The sequence below is a fragment of the Equus przewalskii genome, chromosome 1 (genome assembly GCF_037783145.1).
Source record: "Equus przewalskii isolate Varuska chromosome 1, EquPr2, whole genome shotgun sequence".
Classification (NCBI taxonomy): domain Eukaryota; kingdom Metazoa; phylum Chordata; class Mammalia; order Perissodactyla; family Equidae; genus Equus; species Equus przewalskii.
In genome coordinates, this window is record NC_091831.1 from 9,053,694 (window position 1) to 9,079,199 (window position 25,506).

Consider the following 25,506-nt stretch of genomic DNA (forward strand, 5'->3'; position numbering starts at 1 on the left):
AAAAACAGAAAGAAGAAAATAAACTTAATCCACAGTCTTATCTTCCAGAGAAAACTACAGTCAACATTTTGGAGTCTCTCTCTCCAATCTTTTCTCTGTGTGTGTGTGTGTGTGTGTGTGTGTGTGTGTGTGTGTACAAGAACAAAATGACAGTTGTGTGAGTAGATCACACATACACCTTTTGCAAAATTGGACTAGTCCTATTTTTTAAACTTTTATTCTTATTTAATACGCTATTGTTATTGTCTTGTGTCATCAACTGTTCTTTCGCAGCACTCTATAAAATTGTTTCCTAGTTTGTGATGGAGTCACAGCTAATATTCACATTGCTTCCACTTCTCCCCTGGTTGTGAGCAGTTCGGCGCTGCATCCTCGTGTCTGTGTCTTTGCTCGCCTACTCCCTGAGCTTCTGTTTCCTAGATGAGGTACTGCACCAAGGGTGGTCACTGCTCTCTAGAAAGGGTTATACTGACTTGCGCTTTTACCAGCTTTTCTAGCTTTTTGTCCATGTTCTATTAGGATGTGTGTGTGTGTGTGTGCATGCATGCATGTGTGTTGATTTTTAAGAGCTCTTTATATATGAAGGACAGCTCTTTATATATGAAAGCTGTGTGACCTTGGGCATGTTGTTTAACCTCTTTGTGCCTCAATTTTCTCAAAAATAAATTGGGGATAATAATTGAACATACTCATAGGGTTGGGATGAGTATAAAATAAGATAACTTGCACAAAACACTTATAGCAGTGGCTGACACACAGTAAATACTCCATAAAGGTTGGCTGTACCTTATTAGGTCCCATCGAATGAGCTTCCCATCAGTCATTCACTTGGACTCTTTCCATCCTTCCTAAAGGCCTGGAACATAGAATGATCTCTTCCTTGAAAGTCTGAAAGAACTAGAGCGTGCATTCATTTGAACTGGCACTTTCCATAAAAGAAATTCTTTGATAATTCTTTACTTTCTTTCGTGGTTATTGATCTGTCAGGTTTTCTATTCTTTTGAGTTAATTCTTTTTTTTTTTTTTGAAGATTGGCACCTGAGCTAACAACTGTTGCCAATCTTTTTTTTTTTTTCCTGCTTTATCTCCCCAAATCTCCCTGGTACATAGTTGTATATGTTAGTTGCAGGTCCTTCTGGTTGTGGCATGTGGGATGCCGCCTCACTGTGGCCTGATGAGCAGTGCCGTGTCCGCGCCCAGGATCCAAACAGGCGAAAACTTGGGCCACCGCAGCGGAGCATGTGGACTTAACCGCTTGGCCATGGGGCCAGCCCCCTTTTGAGTTAATTTTGATAGATTTTATTTATTTACTTTTTTGGTGAGGAAGATTGACCCTGAGCTAACATCTGTGCCAATCTTCCTTTATTTTGTATGTGGGATGCTGCCACAGCATGGCTTCGTGAGTTCGGTATAGGTCTGCAGCTGGGATCTGAACCTGCAAACCCCAGGCCACGGAAGCAGAGCATGCGAACCAAACCACTATGCTACCAGGCTGGCTCCAATAAATTTTATTTTTTAAGACATCATCAGCCCATTGATGAATTTTCTTTTTGCTGTTTATTTATTGAAGAGCAGTTTTAGATTTAGATCAATGGGGGGAAAGTGCAGAGAGCTCCCATGTATCTCCCTTCCTCCTCTAAATTCCTGTTAGTGACATCTTTCATTAGTGTGGTCCATTTGTTACAACTGATAAGAATGTTGATGCATTCTTATTAACTAAAGTTCATGGTTACATTAGTGTTTAGTTTTTTTGTTGTACATTCTATGGGTTTTGACAAATGTACAGTGACATGTATCTACTGTTACAGTATCATATAATATAATTTTGCTGCCCTAAAAACCCTCTGTGCTCCTCCTATTCATTCTTCCCTCCCTCCCCTGAACCTCTGGCCATCACTGATCTTTTTGCTGTCTCTGGAGTTTTGTATAAATGTCCTTTCCAAAATGTCATATAGTTGGGATCATATAGTATGTAGCCTTTTCAGACTGGGTTCTTTCTCCTAGCAATATTCATTTAAGCTTCCTCCATGTCTTTTCATGGCTTGGTAGCTCATTTCTTTTTATCACTGAATAATATTCCATTGTATGGCTGTACCACATACATTTGTTGATCTGTCATCTCTTGAAGGACATCCTGGTTGCTTTCATGTTTTGACAATTAAGAATAAAGCTGCTAGAGGGGCCGGCCCCATGGCTGAGTGGTTAAGTTTGCGCACTCCACTTGGCGGCCCAGGGTTTCACCAGCCCAGGGTTTTGCCAGTTCGGATCCTGGGCGCGGACATGGCACAACTCATCAAGCCACGCTGAGCTGGTGTCCCACGTGCCCCAACTAGAAGGACCTACAACTAGAATATACAACTATGTACCAGGGGGCTTTGGGGAGAAGAAAAAGAAAAAAAAGAACATTGGCAACAGTTGTTAGCTCAGGTGCCAATCTTAAAAAAAAAAAAAAAAAGAATAAAACTGCTATAAATATTCACGTGCAGGTTTTTGTGTGGACAAAATTTTCAACTCATTTGGGTAAATACCAAAGAGCATGATTGCTGGGTCATATAGTAAGAGTATGTTTAAGGAGTTTTGTCTCTTTTATAGGTACCCCCACCAAAAAAAACCCCAAAACATTGGTGTTAATCCTCTCTATTTCCTATTTGGTTTTCTGTCCTTTCAATATGCATTCTGAGAGCTTTACAGATTTGTTAGCACATCATTGACGTGATTTTCTGCAGTAATATTTCTGCTCATACTGCTTCATGAAGGCTATTTCCTACTTTTATTGTGAAACAAAACATACATATAGAAAAAGTACATGAAACATATTGAATATATATTTATAAAGGCAACTCTGTTTAACCATCAGCTAGGTCAAGAAATAGAGCATTGTCAGTCTCCCCCGTCACATCTTTATCCTGTCACTGCTAGAGGTAACTTCTATCCCAAATTTGTTAATAATGTTTCTTTAGTTCAAATAATTTTACTATTTATGTTTATATTTCTAAGCAGTTATTTTGGCCTGTTTGAAATTTGGCCTGTTTTTGAAATTTATTTGGCTGAATACTGTATGTATTCTGTCAGGTCTTGTATCTTTCTTTCACTGTTATACACTGTACTTGTTTAGTGCATTTGTTTTCCTTACTGTATAGGATTCCATCGTAGGAATACACAACAATTTCTGTATCCATTCTAATGTTGATGGACGTTTGACTTGTTTCCAGTTTCTATCGTTTATGAAAAGTGCTGCCATGAGAATTCTTGTCCACACATCTTGGTGCCCGTGGGCATGAGTTTCTCCAGGTATAATACACTTAGGTACGCAAGGGCTGAGTTCAGTGTTCAACTCGACTGTTGAACAAATGCTCAGTTGTTTTCCTTTGGTGGCCTTGCCGTTCTAACTTCCTATCAGCATTGTGTGGGGCTCCATGGCTCCATGGCTCCATGTCCTGAACATCTGTTGTATGATCAGACTTTACTGTTTTGCCAATCCCAGTGTATAATGGTAACTCATTGTGATGTAATTTGCATTTCCTAATTATTAATGATGTTGAGCATCTTTTCATATACATTTGAATATCTTATTTTGGGTGAAATTTCTGTTTAATTTTTTTCCTTAGAGATTTATTCATTCTGAGTATGAGTTTTGACTTTATAATGTTGGTAGGCAATATGTCCTCTGCTTTTGTGCCTTAGTTTTCATTCTTATAGGTTATTTTAATGAACAGAAGTTTTTAATTATATTGTAGTCAAATATATCAATCATTTTCTTTATGGTAGTTATGATTTGTGACTTGTTTAAGAAATACCTCTTAGTCCAAAATCATAAAGATATTTTATGCTATCTTCAAAAGTTTGCTTTTTCCTTTTTTATTTTTCACACTTCAGTCTTCAAACACCTGGAATGGATTTTGGTTTTTTATCTATTTTTGATATGAGATTAGAGTTCAATTTTATTTTCTTCCTTATAATACCCGAATGGAATGATAATTGTTTCCCCCACTGTTTTGCTGTGCTAACACTATCTGGTGGCTATCAAGAATCCATATGTGCACGACTTTGTTTTCAGACTTGCTTTTCTTTATCATTAATTCATTTATCTACCCATACATGAAATACTGCACTCTCTTAAGGACTATAGCTTTGTAACAAATCTTGATATCTGGTAGAGTGAGACCTTCTTCTTCTTCAAAAGTTTTGGTTATTCTTGACTCGTTGTTCACACGTGTGTGTGTGCACGGGCATGTGCACACACACACGTATTTACACCACTTAGTCAGATTCTTCAAAAACTCTTGAATTTTGATTAGAATTGCATTGATTTCGTAAATAAATGTAGGGAGAATTAACATATTTATACATTGAGTCTTCTAATCCATGAACATGGTGTATCTCCCCCCTTGTTATATCTTTTTAAAATATCTCTTAATAAATGGGTCTTGCAAATCTTTTAATAGATTGATTCTTAGAAAATTGCTGTTCTGTGATGTTTCTAGTTTCTGTTTTCTGTCTATTGCTGGTATACAGGAGTGCAGTTGATTTTTGTATGTTGATTTTATATCTGGCAACTTTGCTAAACTCTTATTAATAATAATTATTTATACGTTAACTTGGAATTGGGTATAAAATCACAATATATGCTAAATAATGACTATTTTGTTTTTTCCTTTCCATTTCTTATACCTCATTATTTTATTTATCTTTCTTCACTGTATTGGCAAAGATCCCAGTTCAAAAATAGTAGATCTTTCCTTGTAGGTTTTAATTCTGCCTTTGGACTTTTAGTTTTCTTGATATTTGGCCTTACTTTAAATATTTTTCTATCCTATATATGATATTTACTTCAGAATACCTTTTTTTTTTTTTTTTTTTTTGGTGAGGAAGATTGGCCCTGAGCTAACATCTGTGCCAGTCTTCCTTCATTTTGTATGTGGGATGCCTGCCTCAGCATGGTTTGATGAGCAGTGCATAGGTCTGCATCTGGGCTCCAAACCCACGAACCCTGGGCCACTGAAGCAGAGCACGTAAATTTAACTACCACGCCACTGAGCCAGCCCCTCAGCATATCTTTTTTATGGCAGGTAGAGGCCATGTCTTTTACACTGTCCTTAGGATGAACAATTTCTGGGAAAATATTTTTTCCTGGCTATTCCATCAAAGCGCTTTCAAAGGTACATTATTTCTCCAAGTCTTTTGGATGAGGTTCCTTTTTTCACGTTCTTTTTGTGGAATTTTTGTTCCTCACAGACTATACATTAGTGTTTGTTCTTTACTCATCTTCAAATGAGGCAACGTCCAGTCCGATTTCCCCATTAGGGGACAGACTGAGCCCTTCTTCAGATCTACAGAAGTTGACCCAGTCAACACGCGCAACCCCCAGTGCAGTTCCTGGTTTCCAGCAGCCTTTTATCGTTCGCATATTTTTGCTCTTCTGAGGTGCCAACTTCTTCCCTTGCCGCTGGTTCTTAGACACTCTGGTCTGACGGGGTACCCGGGACACGTATGCTGTCATCAGTGTTCTTGTCTTTGCCCCATGCTGTCATACTATGTGACACTTTGCCCTCCCCCTACTTCCTGTCCAGTTGTTTTTTGAGAGTTTCAGATCCAAACAGTTGTGGAAAGTTGACTGGAGGAGAGATGAGCACCTGGCTACCTCAGAACGCCACATCTGGGCTTTCGAGATGGGCGTTCAATTTTCTAGTTGCTGCAGACCCCGGATTTCAAAATGGAGGCCTACAAGAGGGATGAAGGGCTTTCTGCCCCTCCTCTGGTCGTCCGTTTTTCTCCTCAGCTGTCTCCATCTGACTCCCATGTGGTGAGTATTCTTCCACGTCTGGCGTTAGGTTGAAGCACTATGGGGAGTCTTTCCTCATCTGCATCTTCACAGGTTTTTGGGATGAGTTTGGGAGAAGTTGCACAATTTTAAGCTAGAGTTCCCCAAAGTCTGCCTTGCCTCTGTACAGTGGTGATTTTATGAGATACATTAAATAAAAGTTTTTCCTTTCAGATCCCTTTCAAAAACCCTTTTTGTTTTGGAGTAATTGTTGATCCACAGGAAGTTGCAAACAAAGGGGCCCTGTGGCCCTTCCCTCTGCCTCCTCCAGGGCTGACATTCTGCAGAACTGTACTACAAAACCAAAATCAGGCCACAGGCGTTGTTGCAACCCCCAGAGCATGTTCAGAGTCCACCAGTTATGTGTGCACACGTGTGTGTGTGTGTGTGCGTGTAGTCCTGTGCAGTTGTATCACGTGTGTAGCTTCATGGAAACACCACCAGATACAGAACTGTTCCAGCACCACAAGGCTTCTTTGTGCCACCTCTTTATAGCCACACACTCCCTCCCCCAGTCCCTAAGGCCTGTGGGTTTTAATTCTCCATCTCTTTAATTGTGTTATTTCAGGAGTGTTTGGTAAATGGAATCATACAGTATACAACTTTTTAGACTGGATTTTTTTCCACTCAGCATAATTCTCCTACTCTTTCTGAATTAGATAAATAAACTTAGTTTGGTTATGGTATGATATAGTAGCTGGGAAAAGCTAAACCTTTTTATTATTAAAGTATAACATGCATACAGAAAAGTCTAGAAATCATAAGGGAATAAATCATTGGATTGTCATACGCCCCACTCGGATATGTGAATGCACGATTATAACAATCATTTAGATGAGAAATCGAATGTGACAGGACCTCTCAGGCCTCGCTCCTGCCCCAGCCTGTCCCTGGCCCTGCCTCTCCTCAGAAGTAACCACCGTCAGAGATCACTTTCGCCTGTTTTTGAGTTTCATATTCATGGAATCATATACTGTATACTCTTTTGTGTCTGATTTCTTTCCCTTGATGTTATGTTCATGAGATTTATCCCTGTTGTTGTCTGTGGCTACGGTTCATTTGTTTTCATTGATTTATAGCATTCTCTTACGTGACTATACCATAATTTATTTATCCATTCTTATGGTAATGCACATTTGCGTGGTTTTCGGTTTTGGGCTGCTGCAAATAGTGCTGCCCGGATCATCCTGCTCCAAGTCTTTTGATGCGTCTTTGAATGCGTTTCTGTTGGGCCGATACCTAAAAGTAGACTTGCTGGGCCATAGACCATGAGTATTCATCTTTAGGAAATACTTCTGGAGAGTTTTCCACATTGGTTTTACCAGTTAACACTTCTGCCAGCAGGGTTGCCTCACCCCCTCACCAACGTTTGACATCTGTCTTTGCAGTCATGCTCATATTGGTGGGTGTGTGCTGGCATCTCGTTGTGGTCTCACTTTGCATTTTCCTGAAGGCTAGTGACTAATGCTTACTCATCATTGGAACACTTCTTTTGTGAATGCCTGTTCAGGTCTTTTGCTTCATGTTTTTCTTGTTGATTTACAGGAGGGTTTTTTGTTTGCTTTTCTTGAAAGTAGAATGGATATGAGTCCTTTTTCAGATACATGCATAGCAAATATCTTCTCACACTCCTTGGCCTACCTTTCCACTCTAGTAATGGTGTTTTTTGAATAATAGATGTTCTTAAATTTAATACAGACCATCAGTATTTTCCTTCAGTACTTTTTGTTTCATGTTTGGATTTTTTTTTTTGCCTACCCTGAGATCATGAAGATATTTTCCCATGTTCTCCTCTACTGAGAAAGTTTCCTGTTACACGAACATATTTCCATTAATATTACTTGACTGAAATAAAAATATGAAGTAAGTAATAGTGCAGGTGGTACGTGGACATGGAAAAATTCATGAAGATAATAAGCAAGTGATTGAGTTTTGAGAAACGCTATTTTGAGCCATTAATTCCTTTTTTGGCTTTATAAGCACTATATAAAGAACACACTATTGATTTTCCATGATGATGCAGACATAGTGATTATCAGGTATATTGGATTGCAATACAAATTCATTAATTTATTGGGAAACATTGATTGGGCTTTGGGAATTCAGTGATGAAAACTCATGTTGCTGCCCTGTGACGTTAACAGTGTGGTTTGTACTGTTTTAGGCTGGGGCGGGTAGGCTGAGAGGGATGGGTGTCGGAGGAGGAAGTCTTGGAGGTTTTCCACTGGGACGACCACTGATCAGTGCTCAGAGCCTCTGAGAGTGCAGGCAGCTCTGGGCAGGCTCCCGGCGTGAGAAGCTTCACCCGCTTCCCTGAGAGTCTCCTCTGTCTGGTCCGCTGGGGCCGGGGCAGGAGACTCTCTGAGCCTGTGCAGCCTTCCAAGCAAAAGACAGCAGCCAGGTTCCAAGGGGCTCAGAAGATTGAGAGCTCTAGATCAGGGCCTGGGCCCCTCTGCTGCCCTGTCGATCAGAGTCTCTAGAGAGGGGTCCGGGTATCTTTTTTTAAGCTCCCTGGGAGCTTCTGATGTCGGGTCAGGGAGAGAAGGCTGCCTGGAGTGCCCGAGAGGAGGGAAGAGCTTTCCAAGGGCGATTAGATAAGGCTGAGATTAGGTCCTTTCCCAAGACCCTGAGGGAGGCGTGCCCTTCTGGGAAGCCAGTGGTGTCTGAGACAGGCAAAGAGCCTCGGCAAACACACTCTCCAGGGCACCAGGAAGCTGCCTCCACACTCTCATTGATCAAAAGGAATGTCAAGTTCAGAAAGGTGAAGGAAAGAATGTCATGAGTCAGAGCTATTCGATTTATAGGCGACAGTGAAAGTGAAGGTTCAGAACCGCTGTGAGCTTGACCCTGCCGCTGCTCTGGAGGTCGTGAAGAATTCCTTGCTCCATTTCCAGCAGACAGCACAGCAGACCAGATAGCCTTGGGCTCTCAGCTCCCGTCTGCCAACTGGGGACGCCTGTCCCAGCTCCTCTTCCTTTCTCTGGTGTGACCCCAGACACCACCAAGCAACCTGCATTTGTATTATATTCTTTTTTTTTTTTTTTTTTTTTACAATTTTTAAGTTATTTTATTGAGGTCATATTGGTTCATAAGATGGTGTAAATTTCAGGTGTACATTGTTATATTTCAGCTTCTGCATTTGCAACAGCCTGGATGGCCCTTGTGGGTATTATGCTAAGTGAAATAAGTCAGATAGAGAAAGACAAATACTGTATTATATTCTCGAGTTTTCAAGTCAAACAGAGCAGGTGTAAAGATTGTGCCTGGAATTTAATGTCCACTTGGTTTTCAAATTCTAACTCAGACACTTAGGAGCTGTGTCACTCTGTTTAAGCCTCCTCGAGTCTTTGTTTATGTGTAAAACAGGGATAACAGTGCCCCTCTCTCACGGTCGTTATGAAGATTAAATGACAAAATGTCTTCAGAGGGTCTGGCTCCCTGAGTTGCTAGCACATTAGCCCCGTTGCTCCCCAAATCGCTACCCTTTTAAAATAATTTTCACGACTTGACTCTCATAACAGCTGCCCCGACCCCAGAACAGATTTGGGGTAATGGGGGCGCTGTGTTGGGATTGCTGCTCCAGATTCAGAATTCTCACTTCTACGCTATATTCTGACTGTGCCCTGTAACTTCTGGGTCACAGAGACCTCCCTGATATTAAATGCACTGGACGCCAGCGATTTGTTGAAGAGCTGGTGTGCACATGTGGTAGTTTATGGGGGTGATAGGGCAGATGAGGACCAATAAATATATGCCGTAGTGCTAATGGCCACTTTGTAAAGTGGCTGCAGTGCTGGGAATTTTAGCAGGGGGTGGATTTCATTGAGTGTGTGTGTGTCGAGGGGAGGGTGTACAATGAGGCTCAGGATCCCGTCTTTGCCCACCTCCTTAGGGACAGCGCACGGGCCTGGGAAGGGGCGCCGGTTGAGCACAGGGTGTTCTTAGAGAGCTGAGCCACCTTTATGAGAAAAGTAGAGTCATCTTTGATGACTGTCACTCTCTTTCTTCCAGATTATGACACATCTCCAACCTCTAATTAATATCTTCCTGAAGTGTTCTCTTCAGACTTTTTTCACGTCGTCCTTATCCACATGCTTCTCAGGATTAGAGTCTTTTTCCTCTTGGAAACAACAAAAACTTGACTTGATGATAAAGCGTTCTTGTTTGTTTTTGCAGAAGGAGCGGGGGCTGTCTTGAGGGGCTTTCCGCGGCTGCTGATTGGCAGATGGGCCAAGAGCTGAGTCCTTGCTGTGTGTGTTACTGCCAGAGCTGTTTCACTGCAGCCTGGCTGGGGACTTGGAAACCAGAGGAGGGGTGAAGAGCTGGGAATGAGTTTCCCACTGATTTCAAGCACTCTTTAAACCTAGTGATTATCTCCTCAATTGACATTATAATCTTGAGTTTACTACAAGCATATTACAGTTTCAACAAGGACACCATCGCTCCGGGTTCTGGAATTTGACTTTCCAATTGCGGATATTTAAATTAAGCTTTGAAACAGTGGTTTCTCCTCGCTTGTCCTGGATCACCAATGCAGCACTGCTGTCTTCCTCGGTAAAGTTTTCTAAAGGATGAAGAAGAGTCCTCGTTGTTGGAAGGTGGCGTCGTGATTGACAGCCGCTTAGACAGAGACAAGATGTCCCTTTGAGAATTTAAAACCAAAAGAACTCTAACTTCTTGTTCCAGCTTTGCATTGCTTTTGGAGTTCTGTGGCTGGTAGCGTCCGCCGGACTTTTTTGAGAAGAAGTCACTGTGCAGTGTATTCAGCACTCACTATATCGTGTGTGTGCGTGCGTGTGTGTGTGTCTGGCATGTTACTCCAGCGGTTCTTTCAGCAAGAGCCTACGGTTATGATGGACCAGGGGGTAAGTTTTCTAAGTTCTCGTATGTCTGAAGATGTCCTTAGTTACCTTGGCTATTGACTGAGAGTGGGTTCTGGATCCTAATTTCTTTTCCCTCAGCCCTTTGGATGCCCAGGTTCCAGTGAGAAGTCTCGTGTTGGTCTGCTCGTTCCTCTCTTGGTCGTCTGCTGGCAGCCGTGGACGTCCTTTTATACCCTCTGCCTTTCCAGGGTTCTCGTTTTGAGGTCGTGGAGGTGTCCTTGACGTCAGCTGCCTCATTCTGTAGATTTTGTTTGGCTGCTTAACTGCCTTTGGGGTTATAATGGTAGCAGCGGTCCCCCGTTGTGTCCTAAGTCCAGGGAGCAGCTGAGCAACTCAGTTGTGCAGATGTCACCTCCAGGGCTGGGAGGCAGCCTTGAGCGTTGGCCCCAGGTTGTGGGAGCTAGTGGCCACCTTTCCTGGTGTTTCCTGTTCCTTTCTGAATTGCTCTTCAGCCTTTGCCAGCCCAGGGTGCAGCCGGAGGGAGGAATGGCCCCCCGGCCCTTTGCAGATCCCTGAACGACTGGGGACCTCACTGGCTCTCAGTGCTGTGTCAGCACAGGGCCCACCTCGCCCATGGGGCTCTGAGGCCTCCAGACTGTTCTGTATGTTAAAGGTTTCCCACCCTCACCTTTCTCCTGAGGGGCTGAGCTTGCTTCGCAGAGGCTTCTTGATCATCCTGTGTGATTTTCTCTCTAGCGTAGGATTATTCTGCCAAATTTGTGGATGAACCCAAGGAGCAGGAGCAACTCACTTTGCTCATTTTGGGCATTGAAGGGACCTGCTGAAAATCTTGAGGATGATGTTCCCAGGGTAGAAAGAAGAGGAGAAAAATGAGTCCAGTTGGAATATACTGAAATGCTGAATTAAGCGTTTAGTACAGAGAACATTTCAGTACTGTGTATTTTGAATTAATTTAGAATCTTTAAATCAAGGGGTAATTTCCCCATGTCTATTTTCCTGTCCTGTTCTTGAGTGTAGGAAAATCCTTCATTTTTCTAAATGTGGAGATTTCTGTGTCAAGCTTTGAGTACAAGTCATTACAATGGGCCTAGAAACTTTTGTCAGGAACAATGTTATTCTGACCTGGGATTTTTCCCTCATTCATCTTTGCATAAAGGGGTGTAGGGCAGAGAGTTTATGCTTAAACTACTTTTGGTTTTTTTGGTAAAGAAGATTGGCCCTGAGCTAACATCCGTTCCCAGTCTTCCTCTTTTTGCTTGAGGAACATTGGCCCTGAGCTAACGTCTGTGCCAGTCTTCCTCTATTTTGTATGTGGGACATCACCACAGCATGGCTTGATGAGCAGTGTGTAGGTCTGTTCCTGGGATTTGAACCTGTGAAACCCTGGGCTGCTGAAGTAGAGCGCATGAACTTAACCACTATGCCACTGGGCTGGCCCCTTAAACTACTTTATACTTAAACTTTTTGTTAACTACAAAATCTTTTCAGATGTGACTTTAGAAAGGTGGGGAACCCCCAGCTGGTTTAGCACATGCTTTTAGCTGAGCCTAGGGGTCCTGCGTCATGGAGCATGGCCCCCTGTGTTAGGTAGGGACGCAGTAAACGTCTGTTGAACTAAATTTCGTTGATGGTCATGGGAATGGAGTGAAAGTCAATGTAAGACAGATATGTGATGGCAGGCAAGGCATGGAAGCTCTCAAAGGGAAAAATGAAGAGTGGAGAGTTGGTGGAATGGAGAGAAACGTCCCGAGTGAAGACGGCACTGGTGCTGTGTCTCTGTGACCCCTCCTGGGGCCTCTGCCATCTGAGTGTGTGGAGACAGAATGCCGAGGAGGAGGAAGTCGCTGCGGCCTTGGAGCTCCCTCAGGAGTGGACTGTGGATGACACTTGGCACGTGTGCTTCAGCTGTGGCCTTCACATCGGCAGCGACAGGAGCCACCACGGCTTCTGCTGCCACGCCTGACGTATGGAAGGCTGTGGAATAGTCAGTCTCCAAACATGCTCATGAGTGGTGTCCTGGGTTTAAACTCCATCTGTGTGATTTGATTCCTACTAGTGTAGACGGCATCTGTGACATCTCGTGGGTGAGGCCATGGGTGCCCACTGTGGATTGTTAAAGGGAAAGGGAGGGAGGACTCTTACCGAGTCCGAGGGTTACACCCTGTGCTGAAGGGCAGGAAAAGGCTCCCCTCACACAAGGGAGGGAAAGAAACTGGAGAATATCGTGTTATGGAAGCCACAGGGGTGGAGGGAGGGAGTAGCAAGAGGGAGCAGATGGCAGCGAGACCAAGAAGAGGCTGAGGATCCCAAAAGGGCCACCAAATGAGGAGAGCCCCATGATTCGAGACAGAAGCCAGAGTGCAGAATGCAAAAATTCAAGAAGGGAGTGGTGGAGAGCAAGCGGAGATGGAGCTATAGACTCCTGGGGCGGCTGCAAGACCCGACTCCACCTCAACGGCACAAGGCTGCGCTGGCCCTTATGTACCTGCAACGCTGGGCAGGTGACTCCACACGCCTGTCCCGTGAGTGACCGGCATCCATTCCCCTCACTCACAGCACCCCCTTCCCAGTGGGCAGACGTGTGACGAGGCGAGTCGGACTCTGTCTGGGAGGTGGGATGTGAGGTTGAGTGGAGGCCCTTGAAAGATGCGATGCGGGCTGGAAAGTGCTGTGGGAGTCGATCTGCTCCTCTGGCAGTGCACCGGCTGGTGGCTTCTGCTGCCTGGATGACGAGGGCTCTTCTGGCTCCACTCCGCACCTGTCCTGTGTCCCTGCCTTCGTCCCCTCTGAGAGCTTCCTGCCCTCCCTCCAATCATTCCCATTTCTGCTTGCGTTAAATACTGCTGGTTTCTCACAACCAAAGGTGCCCCGCTAACCCCCGTGTGTCAGTAATTGGTGTTGCCGCCAAGGGCCTTGCAGTTTCTCAGTGTAGATCTATCTCTAGCATCTTTATTAATGGCGTGGACGACGGAGGAGGCTGCCAAACAAAACTAAATTCTCTAAAGATGGTGTCTTCTAACAGGGAAGAAAAATCCTTATTAGGATTCCTGGGAGGCAACATTTCCGAGCAGGCCGAGAGCGTGTGTGTTTATCTGGGCTCCCCACCAAAGGCATCGTCAGCTGTGCCGTGGATGGAAGGACTGGCTTTTCTGGCTTGTGATGTCACGTCAACTCAAGAGTGGACAAGAGTGGACATTTGGCTGATGTGGCAGCTGACAGCACCACCGGCTGCCTGGGACTCCACTCTTGCCACGTGTACGTGATGGTCTAGCCCCCCTGAGAGGGCAGCCATCAAGCTTTTGAGTTGATGTTAGACGTGCAGTCAAGAAACAGCCCACTTACGGGCACTTCCTTTTCACCCCTGTGTATCTTGGTGAGAGGATGTGGCGGAGCTTCCACATATCAACAGAAGAGCAATTTTGATCAATATGCAATTTTATTCAGGTAGTTCCTTTTTGAATTAAAATATTAATATACATATGGATGTTTTCTTTTCCTGGAAGAAATGCATTGGATGGCAATTATTGTTGCTTTATTTAACTAGTAAGTAATATATGTGTGTCTGTCTATCTATCTGTCGGTCTGTCTGCCTGTCTCAACGATATAAATGGGAGGTGTTAGCTGGATGAAGTATGTGGACTTCACCACCTGCCCTGTTTTCTACTAAGAAGGAAGTCCTAAGGGGATGGAACATTCAATGTGGCTGTGAAATAGGTTCATTGAATTGGCGGCAGATCCGTTTTGTGTTTCTGTTGCTTGATTATGGGAATGTTGGGGACCTGAACTGAGCACCAGGAGAGGTGGGACAGAACCAGCGCCCTGTTTCCACTTAGGGTCTGAAAGCAAAGCTGGCACATCTGCCATAATTGAGACACGTAGAGGCCATTCCCAGGATGCACAGAATTGTCTAACAGAACCGTGGCCCGGTCAACTTGGGGTCAAGGCTGGGGAGATGCAGTTATTCCTGAGGATGCTGATGTGCCTGGACATGTGCCTGGACGCCCAGGCGAGCTGGGACAAGGAGAAGGGGATGAGGGGAGCCAGGAGGAGAGGAGGTTTGAACTGGGAGCAGCAGGGCAGTCTGCGAGCCCAAGGTCAGAGCCAGGCTCCGAGTGGCAGGTTGAAGGACATCCGAGAGTCCAGCTTCCCAGAGAGCACAGGCAGTGACCTTGACCCTCGTGCCTTGCCCTGAATCCCAACCAGGGCCTCTGGTGCGTGCCAGTGACCACCAGGGTCTGAGAGCCTGAAGGGTCCTGGTCCAGAGGGGCAAGCAGCACTGAGAGAAGGTGCCACCTGTCCTGAGGCCAGAGTGGAGCAGCACAGGGCCTTGGGCTCCCCCTGTTCTATAACCTGGGCTTGGGGGCTGAGCTGTGGAGGTGGCAGGAACGCAGAGGGGCAGGTACAGCTGGCTTGCTTCATGTGTGCCCCCCACCCCCCGCTGCATGGCCCCTTCTCAGGCTCACTGCATGGACCCCCCATTGGACACATGACGCCCCACTTGTGGCACAGCCACCTCTCGCAGAAGCCAGCTGGAGCATTATTGCTCATGGTGCCACCTGAAGCCTTGCGAGTTCTCCTGCAGTGTCTGGCTAGTGGCAGCAGTACCATCACCTCCCTCCTCATGCTCCTCGCCCTGCTGGCACCTGAACCTCTGCCTCCCCAAGCACAGCACAGATGGCTGATAAATATTTACCAAGCCAGGCAGCCTCCCGGCAGGTATGGACAGGGCCAGGGAAGCAGCGTGGCTTGTTTGCAAGCCAGGAGCTGAGAATCTGGAGGCTGGCATCTGAGGTCCAGCTCTGCTGCTGGCAGAGACGCCTTGGATGGCTTGCCTCAAGTCTCGAGGCCTCTGTTTCCTCTTCTGAGAAGTCAAGTGGAAGACTTGAGGGCATCTCAGGTCCTGGAGGCCTGGATTCCTCTGGCTGCAGCCCTTGGGCAGACTATCTTACCCCAGGGCCCACAGAGCACCCCAGTGACTGCTGTCTGCCCAGCCTCCTCCAGCCTCCAGAGGGGCCTTTTCCCTGCAGGGGTTTGTCTTGGATGGACAGATACCTCCACGTCCCCAGGTGACCCTGCGATCCCTGGGCACACTCCTATCTTGGCAGTGACTACACAGCTTTTTAAATTTGCTTCTGTTACATTAGAGGTTTCCAATAATTCTAGTAGAAATAGATTTGTTCACTTCTACTCCGGAGTTTTTATTTTCTTTCTCCAGGGTCAGATTTGAAGGAGATAGCATCACTTGGAGATTTCCAGCCCCGTGGCAGGGTGGGTGGTGAGAAAAGCAGCCCAGAAGTCAGGAGGCCTGGGATCCGGCCCCAGGGCTGCTGTTAAAGCTCTTATCCATGGGGACGGTGGGCTGGACCAGGAGAATGGCCAAGGGCCTGCCCGGTGCCTGCAGCTTATTCCAGGGGCAGCTTGGACCAGACTGTGTGGAGTAGCCGTTCTCAGAATTACTAGCCTTGTCAAGAATGGAAGACAATAGATTTTTTTTTCTATTTATATTGCTCTGCTCATTAGCATGCACAATAAAAAGGCCAGAATTGCTGAAGCAAAATCAACCAATTCTGATTAATTTGCAGAGCTCATTGGGATCACTCCAAAATTTCTAACCAATAACGCTCCCTGGCTGTGTCACGTTGTGGAAGGAGCCTTAATTGGAAACAGCCACAGACAGTAGCATGGACAGCGACAGAGAGAAAGAAGATTAGAGCAAAAACACCCAGAAAGGAAATGCCGACAAGAAAGAAAATTGGCTTAGTGTTTGACAGCTGAGTCGACAATGTTTGTGTGGAAACCCCGGGCATACCAGAGGGTGGGGCTGCCATGAGGAGAGGGAGTTCAGGAAAAACGGAAAAGCACGTGGCCAGATTTAGAAAACCAGGCACTTGTTTCTTTTAACATCTGTCCTTGTTTTTAACAAGCATTGTCCTTTCCAGGTTGCCCACCTCTTGGTCTGGAAACCTTAAAAATCACAGACTTCCAGCTCCATGCATCCACTTCGAAGCGCTACGGCCTGGGGGCGCATCGAGGGAGACTCAACATCCAGGTACCAGGGCCGTGGGAAGGCTTCTGCGTGTGCTGCTGGGCGCTCTGGTTGTAGACACAGCGATGGCTCGTTGAGCTTGGGTCAGGTGGCATGCATGATGTTTACAGTGCCTCAGCCCTGATTCTCCCAGCGGGAAGGACAATGCTGTGGAATCCTCATTTCACAGAGAGAGCTCTGAGACTCAGGGTGGGTGTCTTCTCCAAAGACTACTTAGTGGAAAGGATGCTGCCAGTTCCTGGACCCAGGTTGGTCCGCCTCCGGCTCTTGAGCTCTTCCCCTCTAGTCGTCTGTCTGGAAAGGTCAGGAGGAGAACCCAGAACACCTGTGGGCATGGGCAGGCAGTGGCATTTGTCCTCTGTTGCCTCCCTGCCAATGCATCTCACCTCCCCTCTACACACACCTCTTCCAGGCTGTTCTGTGGCTCTCCCCAGGCCAAACCCTTAGTGGCTCTCCAGGGCCTGGCACATCATGGCTGGCTTTCCTCCCTGAGACTCAAGGGCCACCATAACCTTGGCCCTCGCTGCTGTCGAGGTCCTGCTCCCGGAAGGGGAGCCCCTCGTTGACACTCTGTACACCCTGCAGTTCTTGACTCCAGGCCTTTTCTCAAGCAGGTCCCCCTACCTGCAACTCGCTTCCCCTGCCCTACCCCACCCAGTGAAAATCCTGCTTCCTCCAGGGTGTTAGTTTCCTCCTGCTGCTCTAACACATTCTCGTAAACATAGCCCCTTCTGCAACACAAATTTATTCCCTTACAGATCTGGAGGATAGAAGTCTTGTTGGGCTAAAATCAAGGTCTGGGCAGGGCTGTGTTCCTTCCGGAGTTCTAGGGGAGAATCCCGTTTCTTTGCCTTTTCCAGCTTCTAGAGGCATCCTATTCTTGCTCGTGGCTCTTTCCCTCTTCTAAGCCAGCAATGGCAGGTTGAGGCCTTCTCAAGCTGCCGTCTCTCTGGCTGTTTCTTCTGTCTCCCTCTTCCACTTTTTAAGGACCATTGTGAGGACCTTGGGCCCACCTGGGTAATACAGGATCATCTCCCATCTCAAGTGACCTTAATTGCATCTGCGACCTTCATTTCTCTTTGCCACATAACCTTAGTATTCACAGGTTCTAGGGTTAGCACGTGGATGTCTTAGTGGGCGATGGGGCGTCATTCTACCGGCCCATCCACAATGCCTTTTCCCTCCTGCTCCAGCTCCTGCTGATCCGTCCCTTCTCCATGTAGCATTTGATCATGTGCTGTCCTGTGTGGTTCTCTAATGTTTTAGTTTTCTTTCTCCAATTACTCTATAACTATGTGGTTTCCAAACCCTTTTGCATGTGCACCATCTCATCTAGGCTTCTGGGCGGGGGTGGTCTGTTCATCCCCGAGACGCGGGATGGCCATCAAGGCTAACAGCTTCTGCGCGGCAGAGCCAACACCTCATTCCCTCAGTGGTCACTGTAAATGTGCTTTGGGCAGCCGCTGTGCTGGGAACTGGACAGGAGTGGCTGAGGCCCCTCCCCAGGGAGGTCATGGGTTTAGCCGCATCTGAGCGGAGCTCTGACTCCAGGCTTCTCCTCTTCCCTCCTCCCTCGACACTTGACCGCATCAAAGAGACTTTCAAACCACTCAACCATCACTGCTTTTCTGTTCAGACGAATTCAGGTAGAACGTTTCCAGAACTAACTTTAATGAAATCCAAAGGTTGGTTTATAAATATTCTTTCTCTTTTTAAAATAACAGCTGTTAAGAAACATTTGGATGTGTACAACTGGACACTGTATTTGATAAGAGGATGGACGCTCAAAGGTTGAGCAGGCGTGACAGTTGATAATCTCGGTGACTCCGGCACCTTGCATGGGCTCCAGTCTTCTGAGTAAATGAAGTCAGGCCCAAGCAAGGCTAGATCAGATGGGCGTGGGGCTGTTTTGGGCATTAATGAGTGGTGCTGTCATCGGGGCAGGGGTTGGGTTGTGTCCTTCCGGTTGGGACGTCCCCGGCAGAGTGGATGGCAGGGTGTACAGCACGGGCATCCATGTTGGGCGTGTGGAGTTCAGATCTTGGCCTTGGCATGTCTAGATTTTGGGATCTTTGGAACTTTGATCTCACATCTCTGAGCCTCATTTTGCCTCATCTGAAAAATGAAGATCCCAAGCGCTCACAGGATTTGTTGAACAGTGAAATTAGGTGATTTATAATTTTAGTTTTTTTTTTTTTTGAGGAAGGTTAGCCCTGAGCTAACATCTGCTGCGAATCCTTCTCTTTTTGCTGAGGAAGCCTGGCTCTGAGCTAACATCCGTGCCCATCTTCCTCTACTTTATATGTGAGACGCCTATCACAGCATGGCTTGCCGAGTGGTGCCATGTCCGCACCCGGGACCCGAACCGATGAACCCCGGCCGCTGAAGCAGAATGTGTGCATTTAACCACTGCACCACTGGGCCGGCCCCTGATTTATAATTTTAAAACATTGACTGGGTCATTTCACTCCTCTGCTTAAAGCCTCCAGTAGCTTCCAGGTGCTCTTGGAAACTCCCTGCTTGGCCCTGTGCGATCTGCGCGTCCCTCCCCGACCCATGGCTGACTTACTTCCTCGGGTGTTATCTGCCCCTCCTTGAGCGGAAGCCCCAGGTTAGAAGGGCTTTGTCTCCCTTCCCCACCCCGAGCCCAGAACGGTGCCCCGAACACAGGACATGTACAGAGGATGTCAGGTGAAGGCAGGTGGAGGTTACTCACTGCCCTGCCTTCATGGGGCCATGCAGGAGGCCCTGCTCGTGGACCAGTCATCCAGCAGGGGGCAGCCGGCTGGGCTGTCCTTATGTCCTGATCATCTTCCTGCCTCCTTCATCCTTCGCCCAAGGGAGGCACACCCCAGGGAGAAAGCACACTCCCCAGGCTGAAAGCATTGCAGACACACTCTCCTGCCTCCAATCAGGGTGCAAATCAGGGGGGTGATTGAAAACCACTTCAGTGAAAACCACTTCAGTGCTGCTTGTCCTAATGGAGATTCATCTTTTCTTCAGTGATGTATCATTTTCCCAGATGCCCTCTGCCAAACAAACCTCTGCCCCTGCCCTCAGAATGTGAAGTTGCTCCTTTAGTGGCGGAGTCTAGGCCAGCCACCCCCTTGGGTGACGTGGTGTTAACCACAGAGAGTGGAGGGTTACTTGAAGCTTGTGTGAGGGGCTTCTGTATGCCACTCCCTCACGGGGAAATCATGACTAGGTTGGGGTCCCTCTGTGCTTCGTACCTTCCAGAATCAGCGCCAGAGGAAGCCTGATTCCACCATCACATGTGCTCCAAAATGCATCTTCCCACACGTATGGGTTGAAACGCAGTTTAAAAATAACCATATCTTGTCTCTCATATGAGTATTTCGTAGGCGTATGAAGCTAATGGGATTTGATGTGTGAGAAACACCAAGATATCCGGATTAGAAACTGTGGTTAAATGCCGTTGTGCAGGGTGTGAACGAGATTCCTCCAGCCCGGCCTGCTGGCCTGGCCCTGCGGGCACCCATGTGGTCCACCCAGAATGCTCAGGGTTGCAGGCTTGACGCACCTCCTGGTTCTGCTAATGAGCTGAGTGGCTTTAGGCAAGATGCCCGACTTCTCTGAGGCTCAGTGTCTTCATCAGTAAGGTAGAGGTCCCACCACCAGCACTGCCACCTTCATGGGGTGTGAGCATCAGAAGGAGTAAAGAAAGAGAATTGTCGTCAGCAATTCTCAGATGCCGTATTTGTGTCCGTTACAATGCATTCGCTCAGCTGGCCATTGTGAAGTGCCGGTTGTGTGCTGGGAAGTGTGCCAGGCCTTAGAAGAGCAAAGATGGAAAGCTCCCGTTCATTCCCTTTCCTCAAGATGCTGAGTCTCCAGCGGAGAGCGGGGATCGGCTCTGGTAGGTACTGGCATTGTGCTGAGCACTTTCGAGCATTGTTTCGTTTATTCCTCCACGTGAGACAAGTGCTATTATTATTATTACCTATATCTTATAGAAAACGGACATGTGGACCGGAAGAGTCACTTGGTTAAGATTTCCTGGGGGAGGCAGGATGTGGAGAAGCTGCTTTAATCCGGGAGTCCTTGATCCTCCATTAAACTGCCCCAGGTCACCAGATAGAGTGTCCCAGGCACATCTGGGTGATGATTAAACCGTGTGCATCTTTCTTTCCTGACAATGATCTGACATTGATTTACTCCTCTGTCACCCTCACCAAATGGTAACCTTCTTGCAGGGGATGTGAATTTTGTTTTTGTGGGTATTCCCACATTGTCTCATCACACTGTCTGCACATATGTATGTGCCTAATAGATGTTTCTAGGTAGTTGTGGAACCCCGTTTGCAAGCCCCTGGTCTAACTGTGCTCTTGTGGCTTATAATCATGAAGAAGCTCTGCAGGGACCAAGGGTGAGCGGCCGGGGCCGGGACCCCCCAGGGAAAGGGCTGGCGGCGGGAGGGGGCATGGAGAGCAAGCCTTCTAGAGTGGCACTGAGTGTGGAAAGCTCTGGAATTGCTGCTGGGGCTATTGAAGGGCTTTGATGTCCACTCTGAGAATGTTCCAGGTGATCAGTCACCTCCTTTCTGATTAATAAAAAGTGTCAACATGCCTTTCTGCAAAAAAAGCCCCTGTATACAGTGTGTATAGTGCTGCGACGGCTTCAGGGTGCTGTGGCTGCTGTGAAGAAGTCCTCTTGAAGGGGCGGTGCAGGCTGGTCTACTCTCTCCCAGTTTTGCTGTCGCAGATTTGCTCATATGTGATCGGCAAATACGGGATGATGTCATTATGATACAGAAGTAGCATTGCTCCATGTACCACTTTTGCCAGTACATCAGTTTTTTCTTTTTTTGAGAAAGATTAGCCCTAAGCTAACATCCGCCGCCAATCCTTGTCTTTTTGCTGAGGAAGACTGGCCCTGAGCTTACATCTGTGCCCATCCACCTCTATTTTACATGTGGGACACCTGCCACAGCATGGCTTGGTGAGTGGTGGGTAGGTCTGTGCCTGGGATCCGAACCAGCAAACCGCGGGCCACCAAAGCAGGGTATGCACACTTAACCGCTGCGCCACTGGGCTGACCCCCAGTACATCAGGGTTTTGTGGGACCAGGCACCAGCCCCTGACCCCTCCATGCACCAACGCAGCTGCGTGCAGAATCCTCAGAAGAGCTCCCTCCTGCACTTCCCGTACGTGGAGCTCGGCTCTCCACGCTCCTCTGACTCGGGGCCGGGAGCTCTGTGTTCGGATGCCGTCGCTCAGTTCCTTTGCACATTTTGCTCTGCCCCCTCCGCTCAGCAGCTCCCATGCTTCCTCACACCCTCTTCCGTCATGCTGCTTTCACCATGTTTTTTTTTTTTTTTTAGGGCAAATCCTATCATTATAGCTGTATTTATTTATTTATATATTTTTTTTATTTTTTAAGCAATTAGCATGTCTTCTTAACTGTGCTTTTTTTTTAAGTTTTGTTTTTGTTTTTGTTTTTTTTGGTCTTCTGATTACAGAGCTGCATAGATTTTGAATGGTCTGGCTAGAATTCTATTTTTCATGGGAACTCGGTTTTCATAGTGTAAGGTTTTGCAGACTGTGAAGTTTACTGAATTGCATGTGCCATGTTATAGCAGACACACTTGTCTCTTTGCCTTAGTCCATTTGGGCTGCTATAACAGAATACCCTATATTGGGTAGCTTATAAACAGCACAAATTTATTTCTCCCAGTTCTGGAGGCTGGGAAGTCCAGGATCAAGGCACTGGGAGACTGGGTGTCTGGTGACACCCTCTTCCTGGTTCATAGATGGCTGCCTTCTCTGTGTCCTCACTGGTGGAAGTGCCTGGGGGCTCTGTGGGTTCTCTTTTATAAGGGCACTAATCCCGTTCGTGGGCCCTCATGATCTCATCTCCTCCCAAAGGCCCCGCCTCCAAATACCAGGACCTAGGGGGCTAGGTTTCAGCATGTGAATTTTGAGGGGACATTCACATTCAGTCTCTAGCACTCTTTTATCCTCATTTTAAGGAGAAGACTTTAAAAGAGTAAAATCACCTTATAATTCAACTTGCAACTTTTTTTTTGCAAGTGAAATTTTGCTTATGTCAATTTAATATATAAGCTTAGAGAAGAAACCCAAGTTTATGTTTCATCAGTACATTGGGACCAGACAGATCTTGCAAGAATTCAAGGAAGAGGTCCAGTTCAGCAGGTTGGTGAAGGTTTGTCCTCTCACTGGTGATTATTCTTTCAGTGTGTCCAGGATCCTTTTATACTAACACACTCAAGACGCTGTGATCTCATTTAGAAGCAATCGTTGGCATCTTCTGTTCCGGGAGCAGCCACAGACAGATTGGAAATTAACGTTCCAAGTGTCAAAGAGAAGACTTCGCAATGACCTCTAAAATCACGCTTGGGTCATTGTTTGCCTCTAGTTGGTCTTAGGAGGTGCCTCTGTATTCAAGTGGATCATTTCATGGCAGCTCAGCATGTGTCCTGTCCCTGCAGAATCCTCTGAGACCCTGAGAGATTTTCCGTGGCTCATAAACTCAGCAAGGTGGAGTCAGAGACCATGCTCCTCCCAGTGGCCGCTTTATGGTGGATGCTTTCTCAGCTGCAAAGCCTTGAGCAAACTGTAGCAGCACTTGCCATTTCAAAGGGCTGCATTTGAATTTCCTTCTTAAGACCCTAAAGATATGATAAGCATGACCCTGACGTGATCAGAAGAAATGAAATACCAAGAGTGTGGCTGGAACTCAGGATATCACCGTAATCCCTGCCTATAGTCGGGAACGTAAAAGAGTTGATGCTCAGATTAGAGTTTCGAAGAAAGGCTTGACATTTTGAGGTCACGAGAAGAAACTTGGGACTCCGCATAACACCTCCAGATGTCCTTGTGGTGCCTGGTCATGGTCTTTGGACATCCTGTGGCCCACATCTTGTCTCATATGTGTCAGAAATGACTAAGAGTTTGACCCTGAGAGAAGGTCACCTCTGGTACCTCTTTCACGAGCATGTGTCTGGTTATAGTAGCAGCATCTGTCTGAGCTGTTTCTCAGCACGGCTGGATCAACCACAGCTCCTCTCATTAGTCATTCTGTTAAAGGAATTCTACGGAGCACCTGGATGCTGATATTAGGATCCACTTCGATGTTCTGATAATTTTTTTAATGTGAAATGAGGTGTAAGGCTTGAAGCTGGGCAGTGCCTGTGGCTTCAGACGTACCCTGCAGGAAGACGTGAAACTGCTTATGGAGCATTGAACCAAGTTTTATCATGGCGTCGAAGTTCACGTGCAGGTCACATCCCACCGTCTGTCTCCCTGTCCCCTTTGGCCCTGAGACACCTGGTGCCCCACTTTGCCCAGGTGTGGAGACCGTGTCTGTCCTGGCAGGAAGTCTGTGGGGCGTCTCAGGCGGCACCGTTTTCTCAGGCGTCACCCTGGGCGTGCCCACTCCTGCCTCTTGCTGGAATGATCTGCACCCAGAGTCTTCTGACCCCAAAGCCTATTCCTTCAGACAGTCCCAAATCTCTGGGTGCTCAGCATCTCGTCTATTTCTGGCTACACAAAATCTTGCTGTAACATAAGTCCTCATTTGGGGCTATATATGTGCTAGGTGCAGCAGAGGCAAAAATAATCACAGTGGGTACAGCTTCCAAACCAAGGAATGTCCTGCTTCTTCTGAAAAAGGGATTTTTGTTTTGCATCTGGCTTCTAGAACAGTCTGGGAGAGAGTGTTTGGATGCCAAAATGCTGGAATTTTGGATATTTGGCTTTTTATGGGAATAACAGGACCAAATACTTTAAATCATGACTCTCGGAAAATTTAAAATGCGTATTACCGTAATGATGTTAATGTGCTGTTCTTTTTCTCGAGAAGCTTGCATCGTAAACATATGAGCAGTTAGGAGAACTGGGAGTAAAAGGATGTGACAGAATGACAAGGGGAGCCCAAGTCGCAGACAGCCCTGGCCTGTGACCACAGACCCTGTGCTTCAGATGGAGACTGTGTTCCACTTGCTGTGTGAATTTTTCTTTACTGTTTTATTGCGTTTCATTAAATTAGTATTTCATTTCATCTTCGCTATACTCATAGGGGAACTCTGTTGTAGAGATAAGAATTGAAGTCAGAGGCTGAACGCCCTGCCCTTGCCCCACAGCTAGTGAGCTCAGGGCTGAGACTCAGATGGAAGGTTCTGGGCTGCAGGTAAGCCCACACCCCCTCCTTTCCGTCTCCAAGACCCATGAGAAGGTTCAGCGTGGGGCCCCCTGGGCATCTCATCTCATGGCTCATCTCCCTGCCCGCTGGCCTGAGCCCCTGGTACTTTCCGGACCCGCCTCCTGGCAGGGCCCGGAGGAGTCTGAGGGGTGAAGCCATCACCCCCGGGGCCGTGTGTCCATTCAGTGGGCACAGCCGAACTGTGTCTTCTCAAATGATGCCCCCGGGGCTGGGCCCTCTGGGTTGACTGTCTCCAGGACGTGTACAATCGGGAGTCAGGTGTGCAGGTCATTCGTGCTAGGGCTTCAGTGGGTACAAGCAGAGAGGCCAGTGTCGGGAGAGGATGTGGGAGGGGGACAGGGAGAAAGAGGGGGAAAGAAAGGTCAGAGCAGATTCTTTTACTTATTCATTCTTTGAAACAAACGCCCCTCCCAGGGACCTTATACATGCTAGGCACTATAGGAAGTCCTGGGAAGCGATGAGCAAAAATAGAAACAGTGTCTGATCTGTTAACAAGTATTTGAGAAGGGCCTACTGTGTGCTGGGCCCCCTTCTAGGTGCTCAGGATACCTCAAAGACCAAAGTAGCCCAAATCCCTGCAGTGTTAAAGCTTA

General features: G+C 46.9%; 1 protein-coding gene across 2 annotated transcripts in view; it reads left to right on the forward strand.

Moving 5' to 3' along the window:
• Positions 1-25,506, forward strand: part of CPXM2 (carboxypeptidase X, M14 family member 2) — a 130,354-nt gene that overhangs the window by 16,073 nt on the left and 88,775 nt on the right. For both annotated transcript variants that reach the window (XM_008516223.2, XM_070631770.1), the window contains exon 3: positions 16,605-16,714. In XM_008516223.2, coding sequence (XP_008514445.2) covers positions 16,605-16,714 — 110 coding nt within the window. The remainder of the gene's footprint in view (positions 1-16,604; positions 16,715-25,506) is intronic.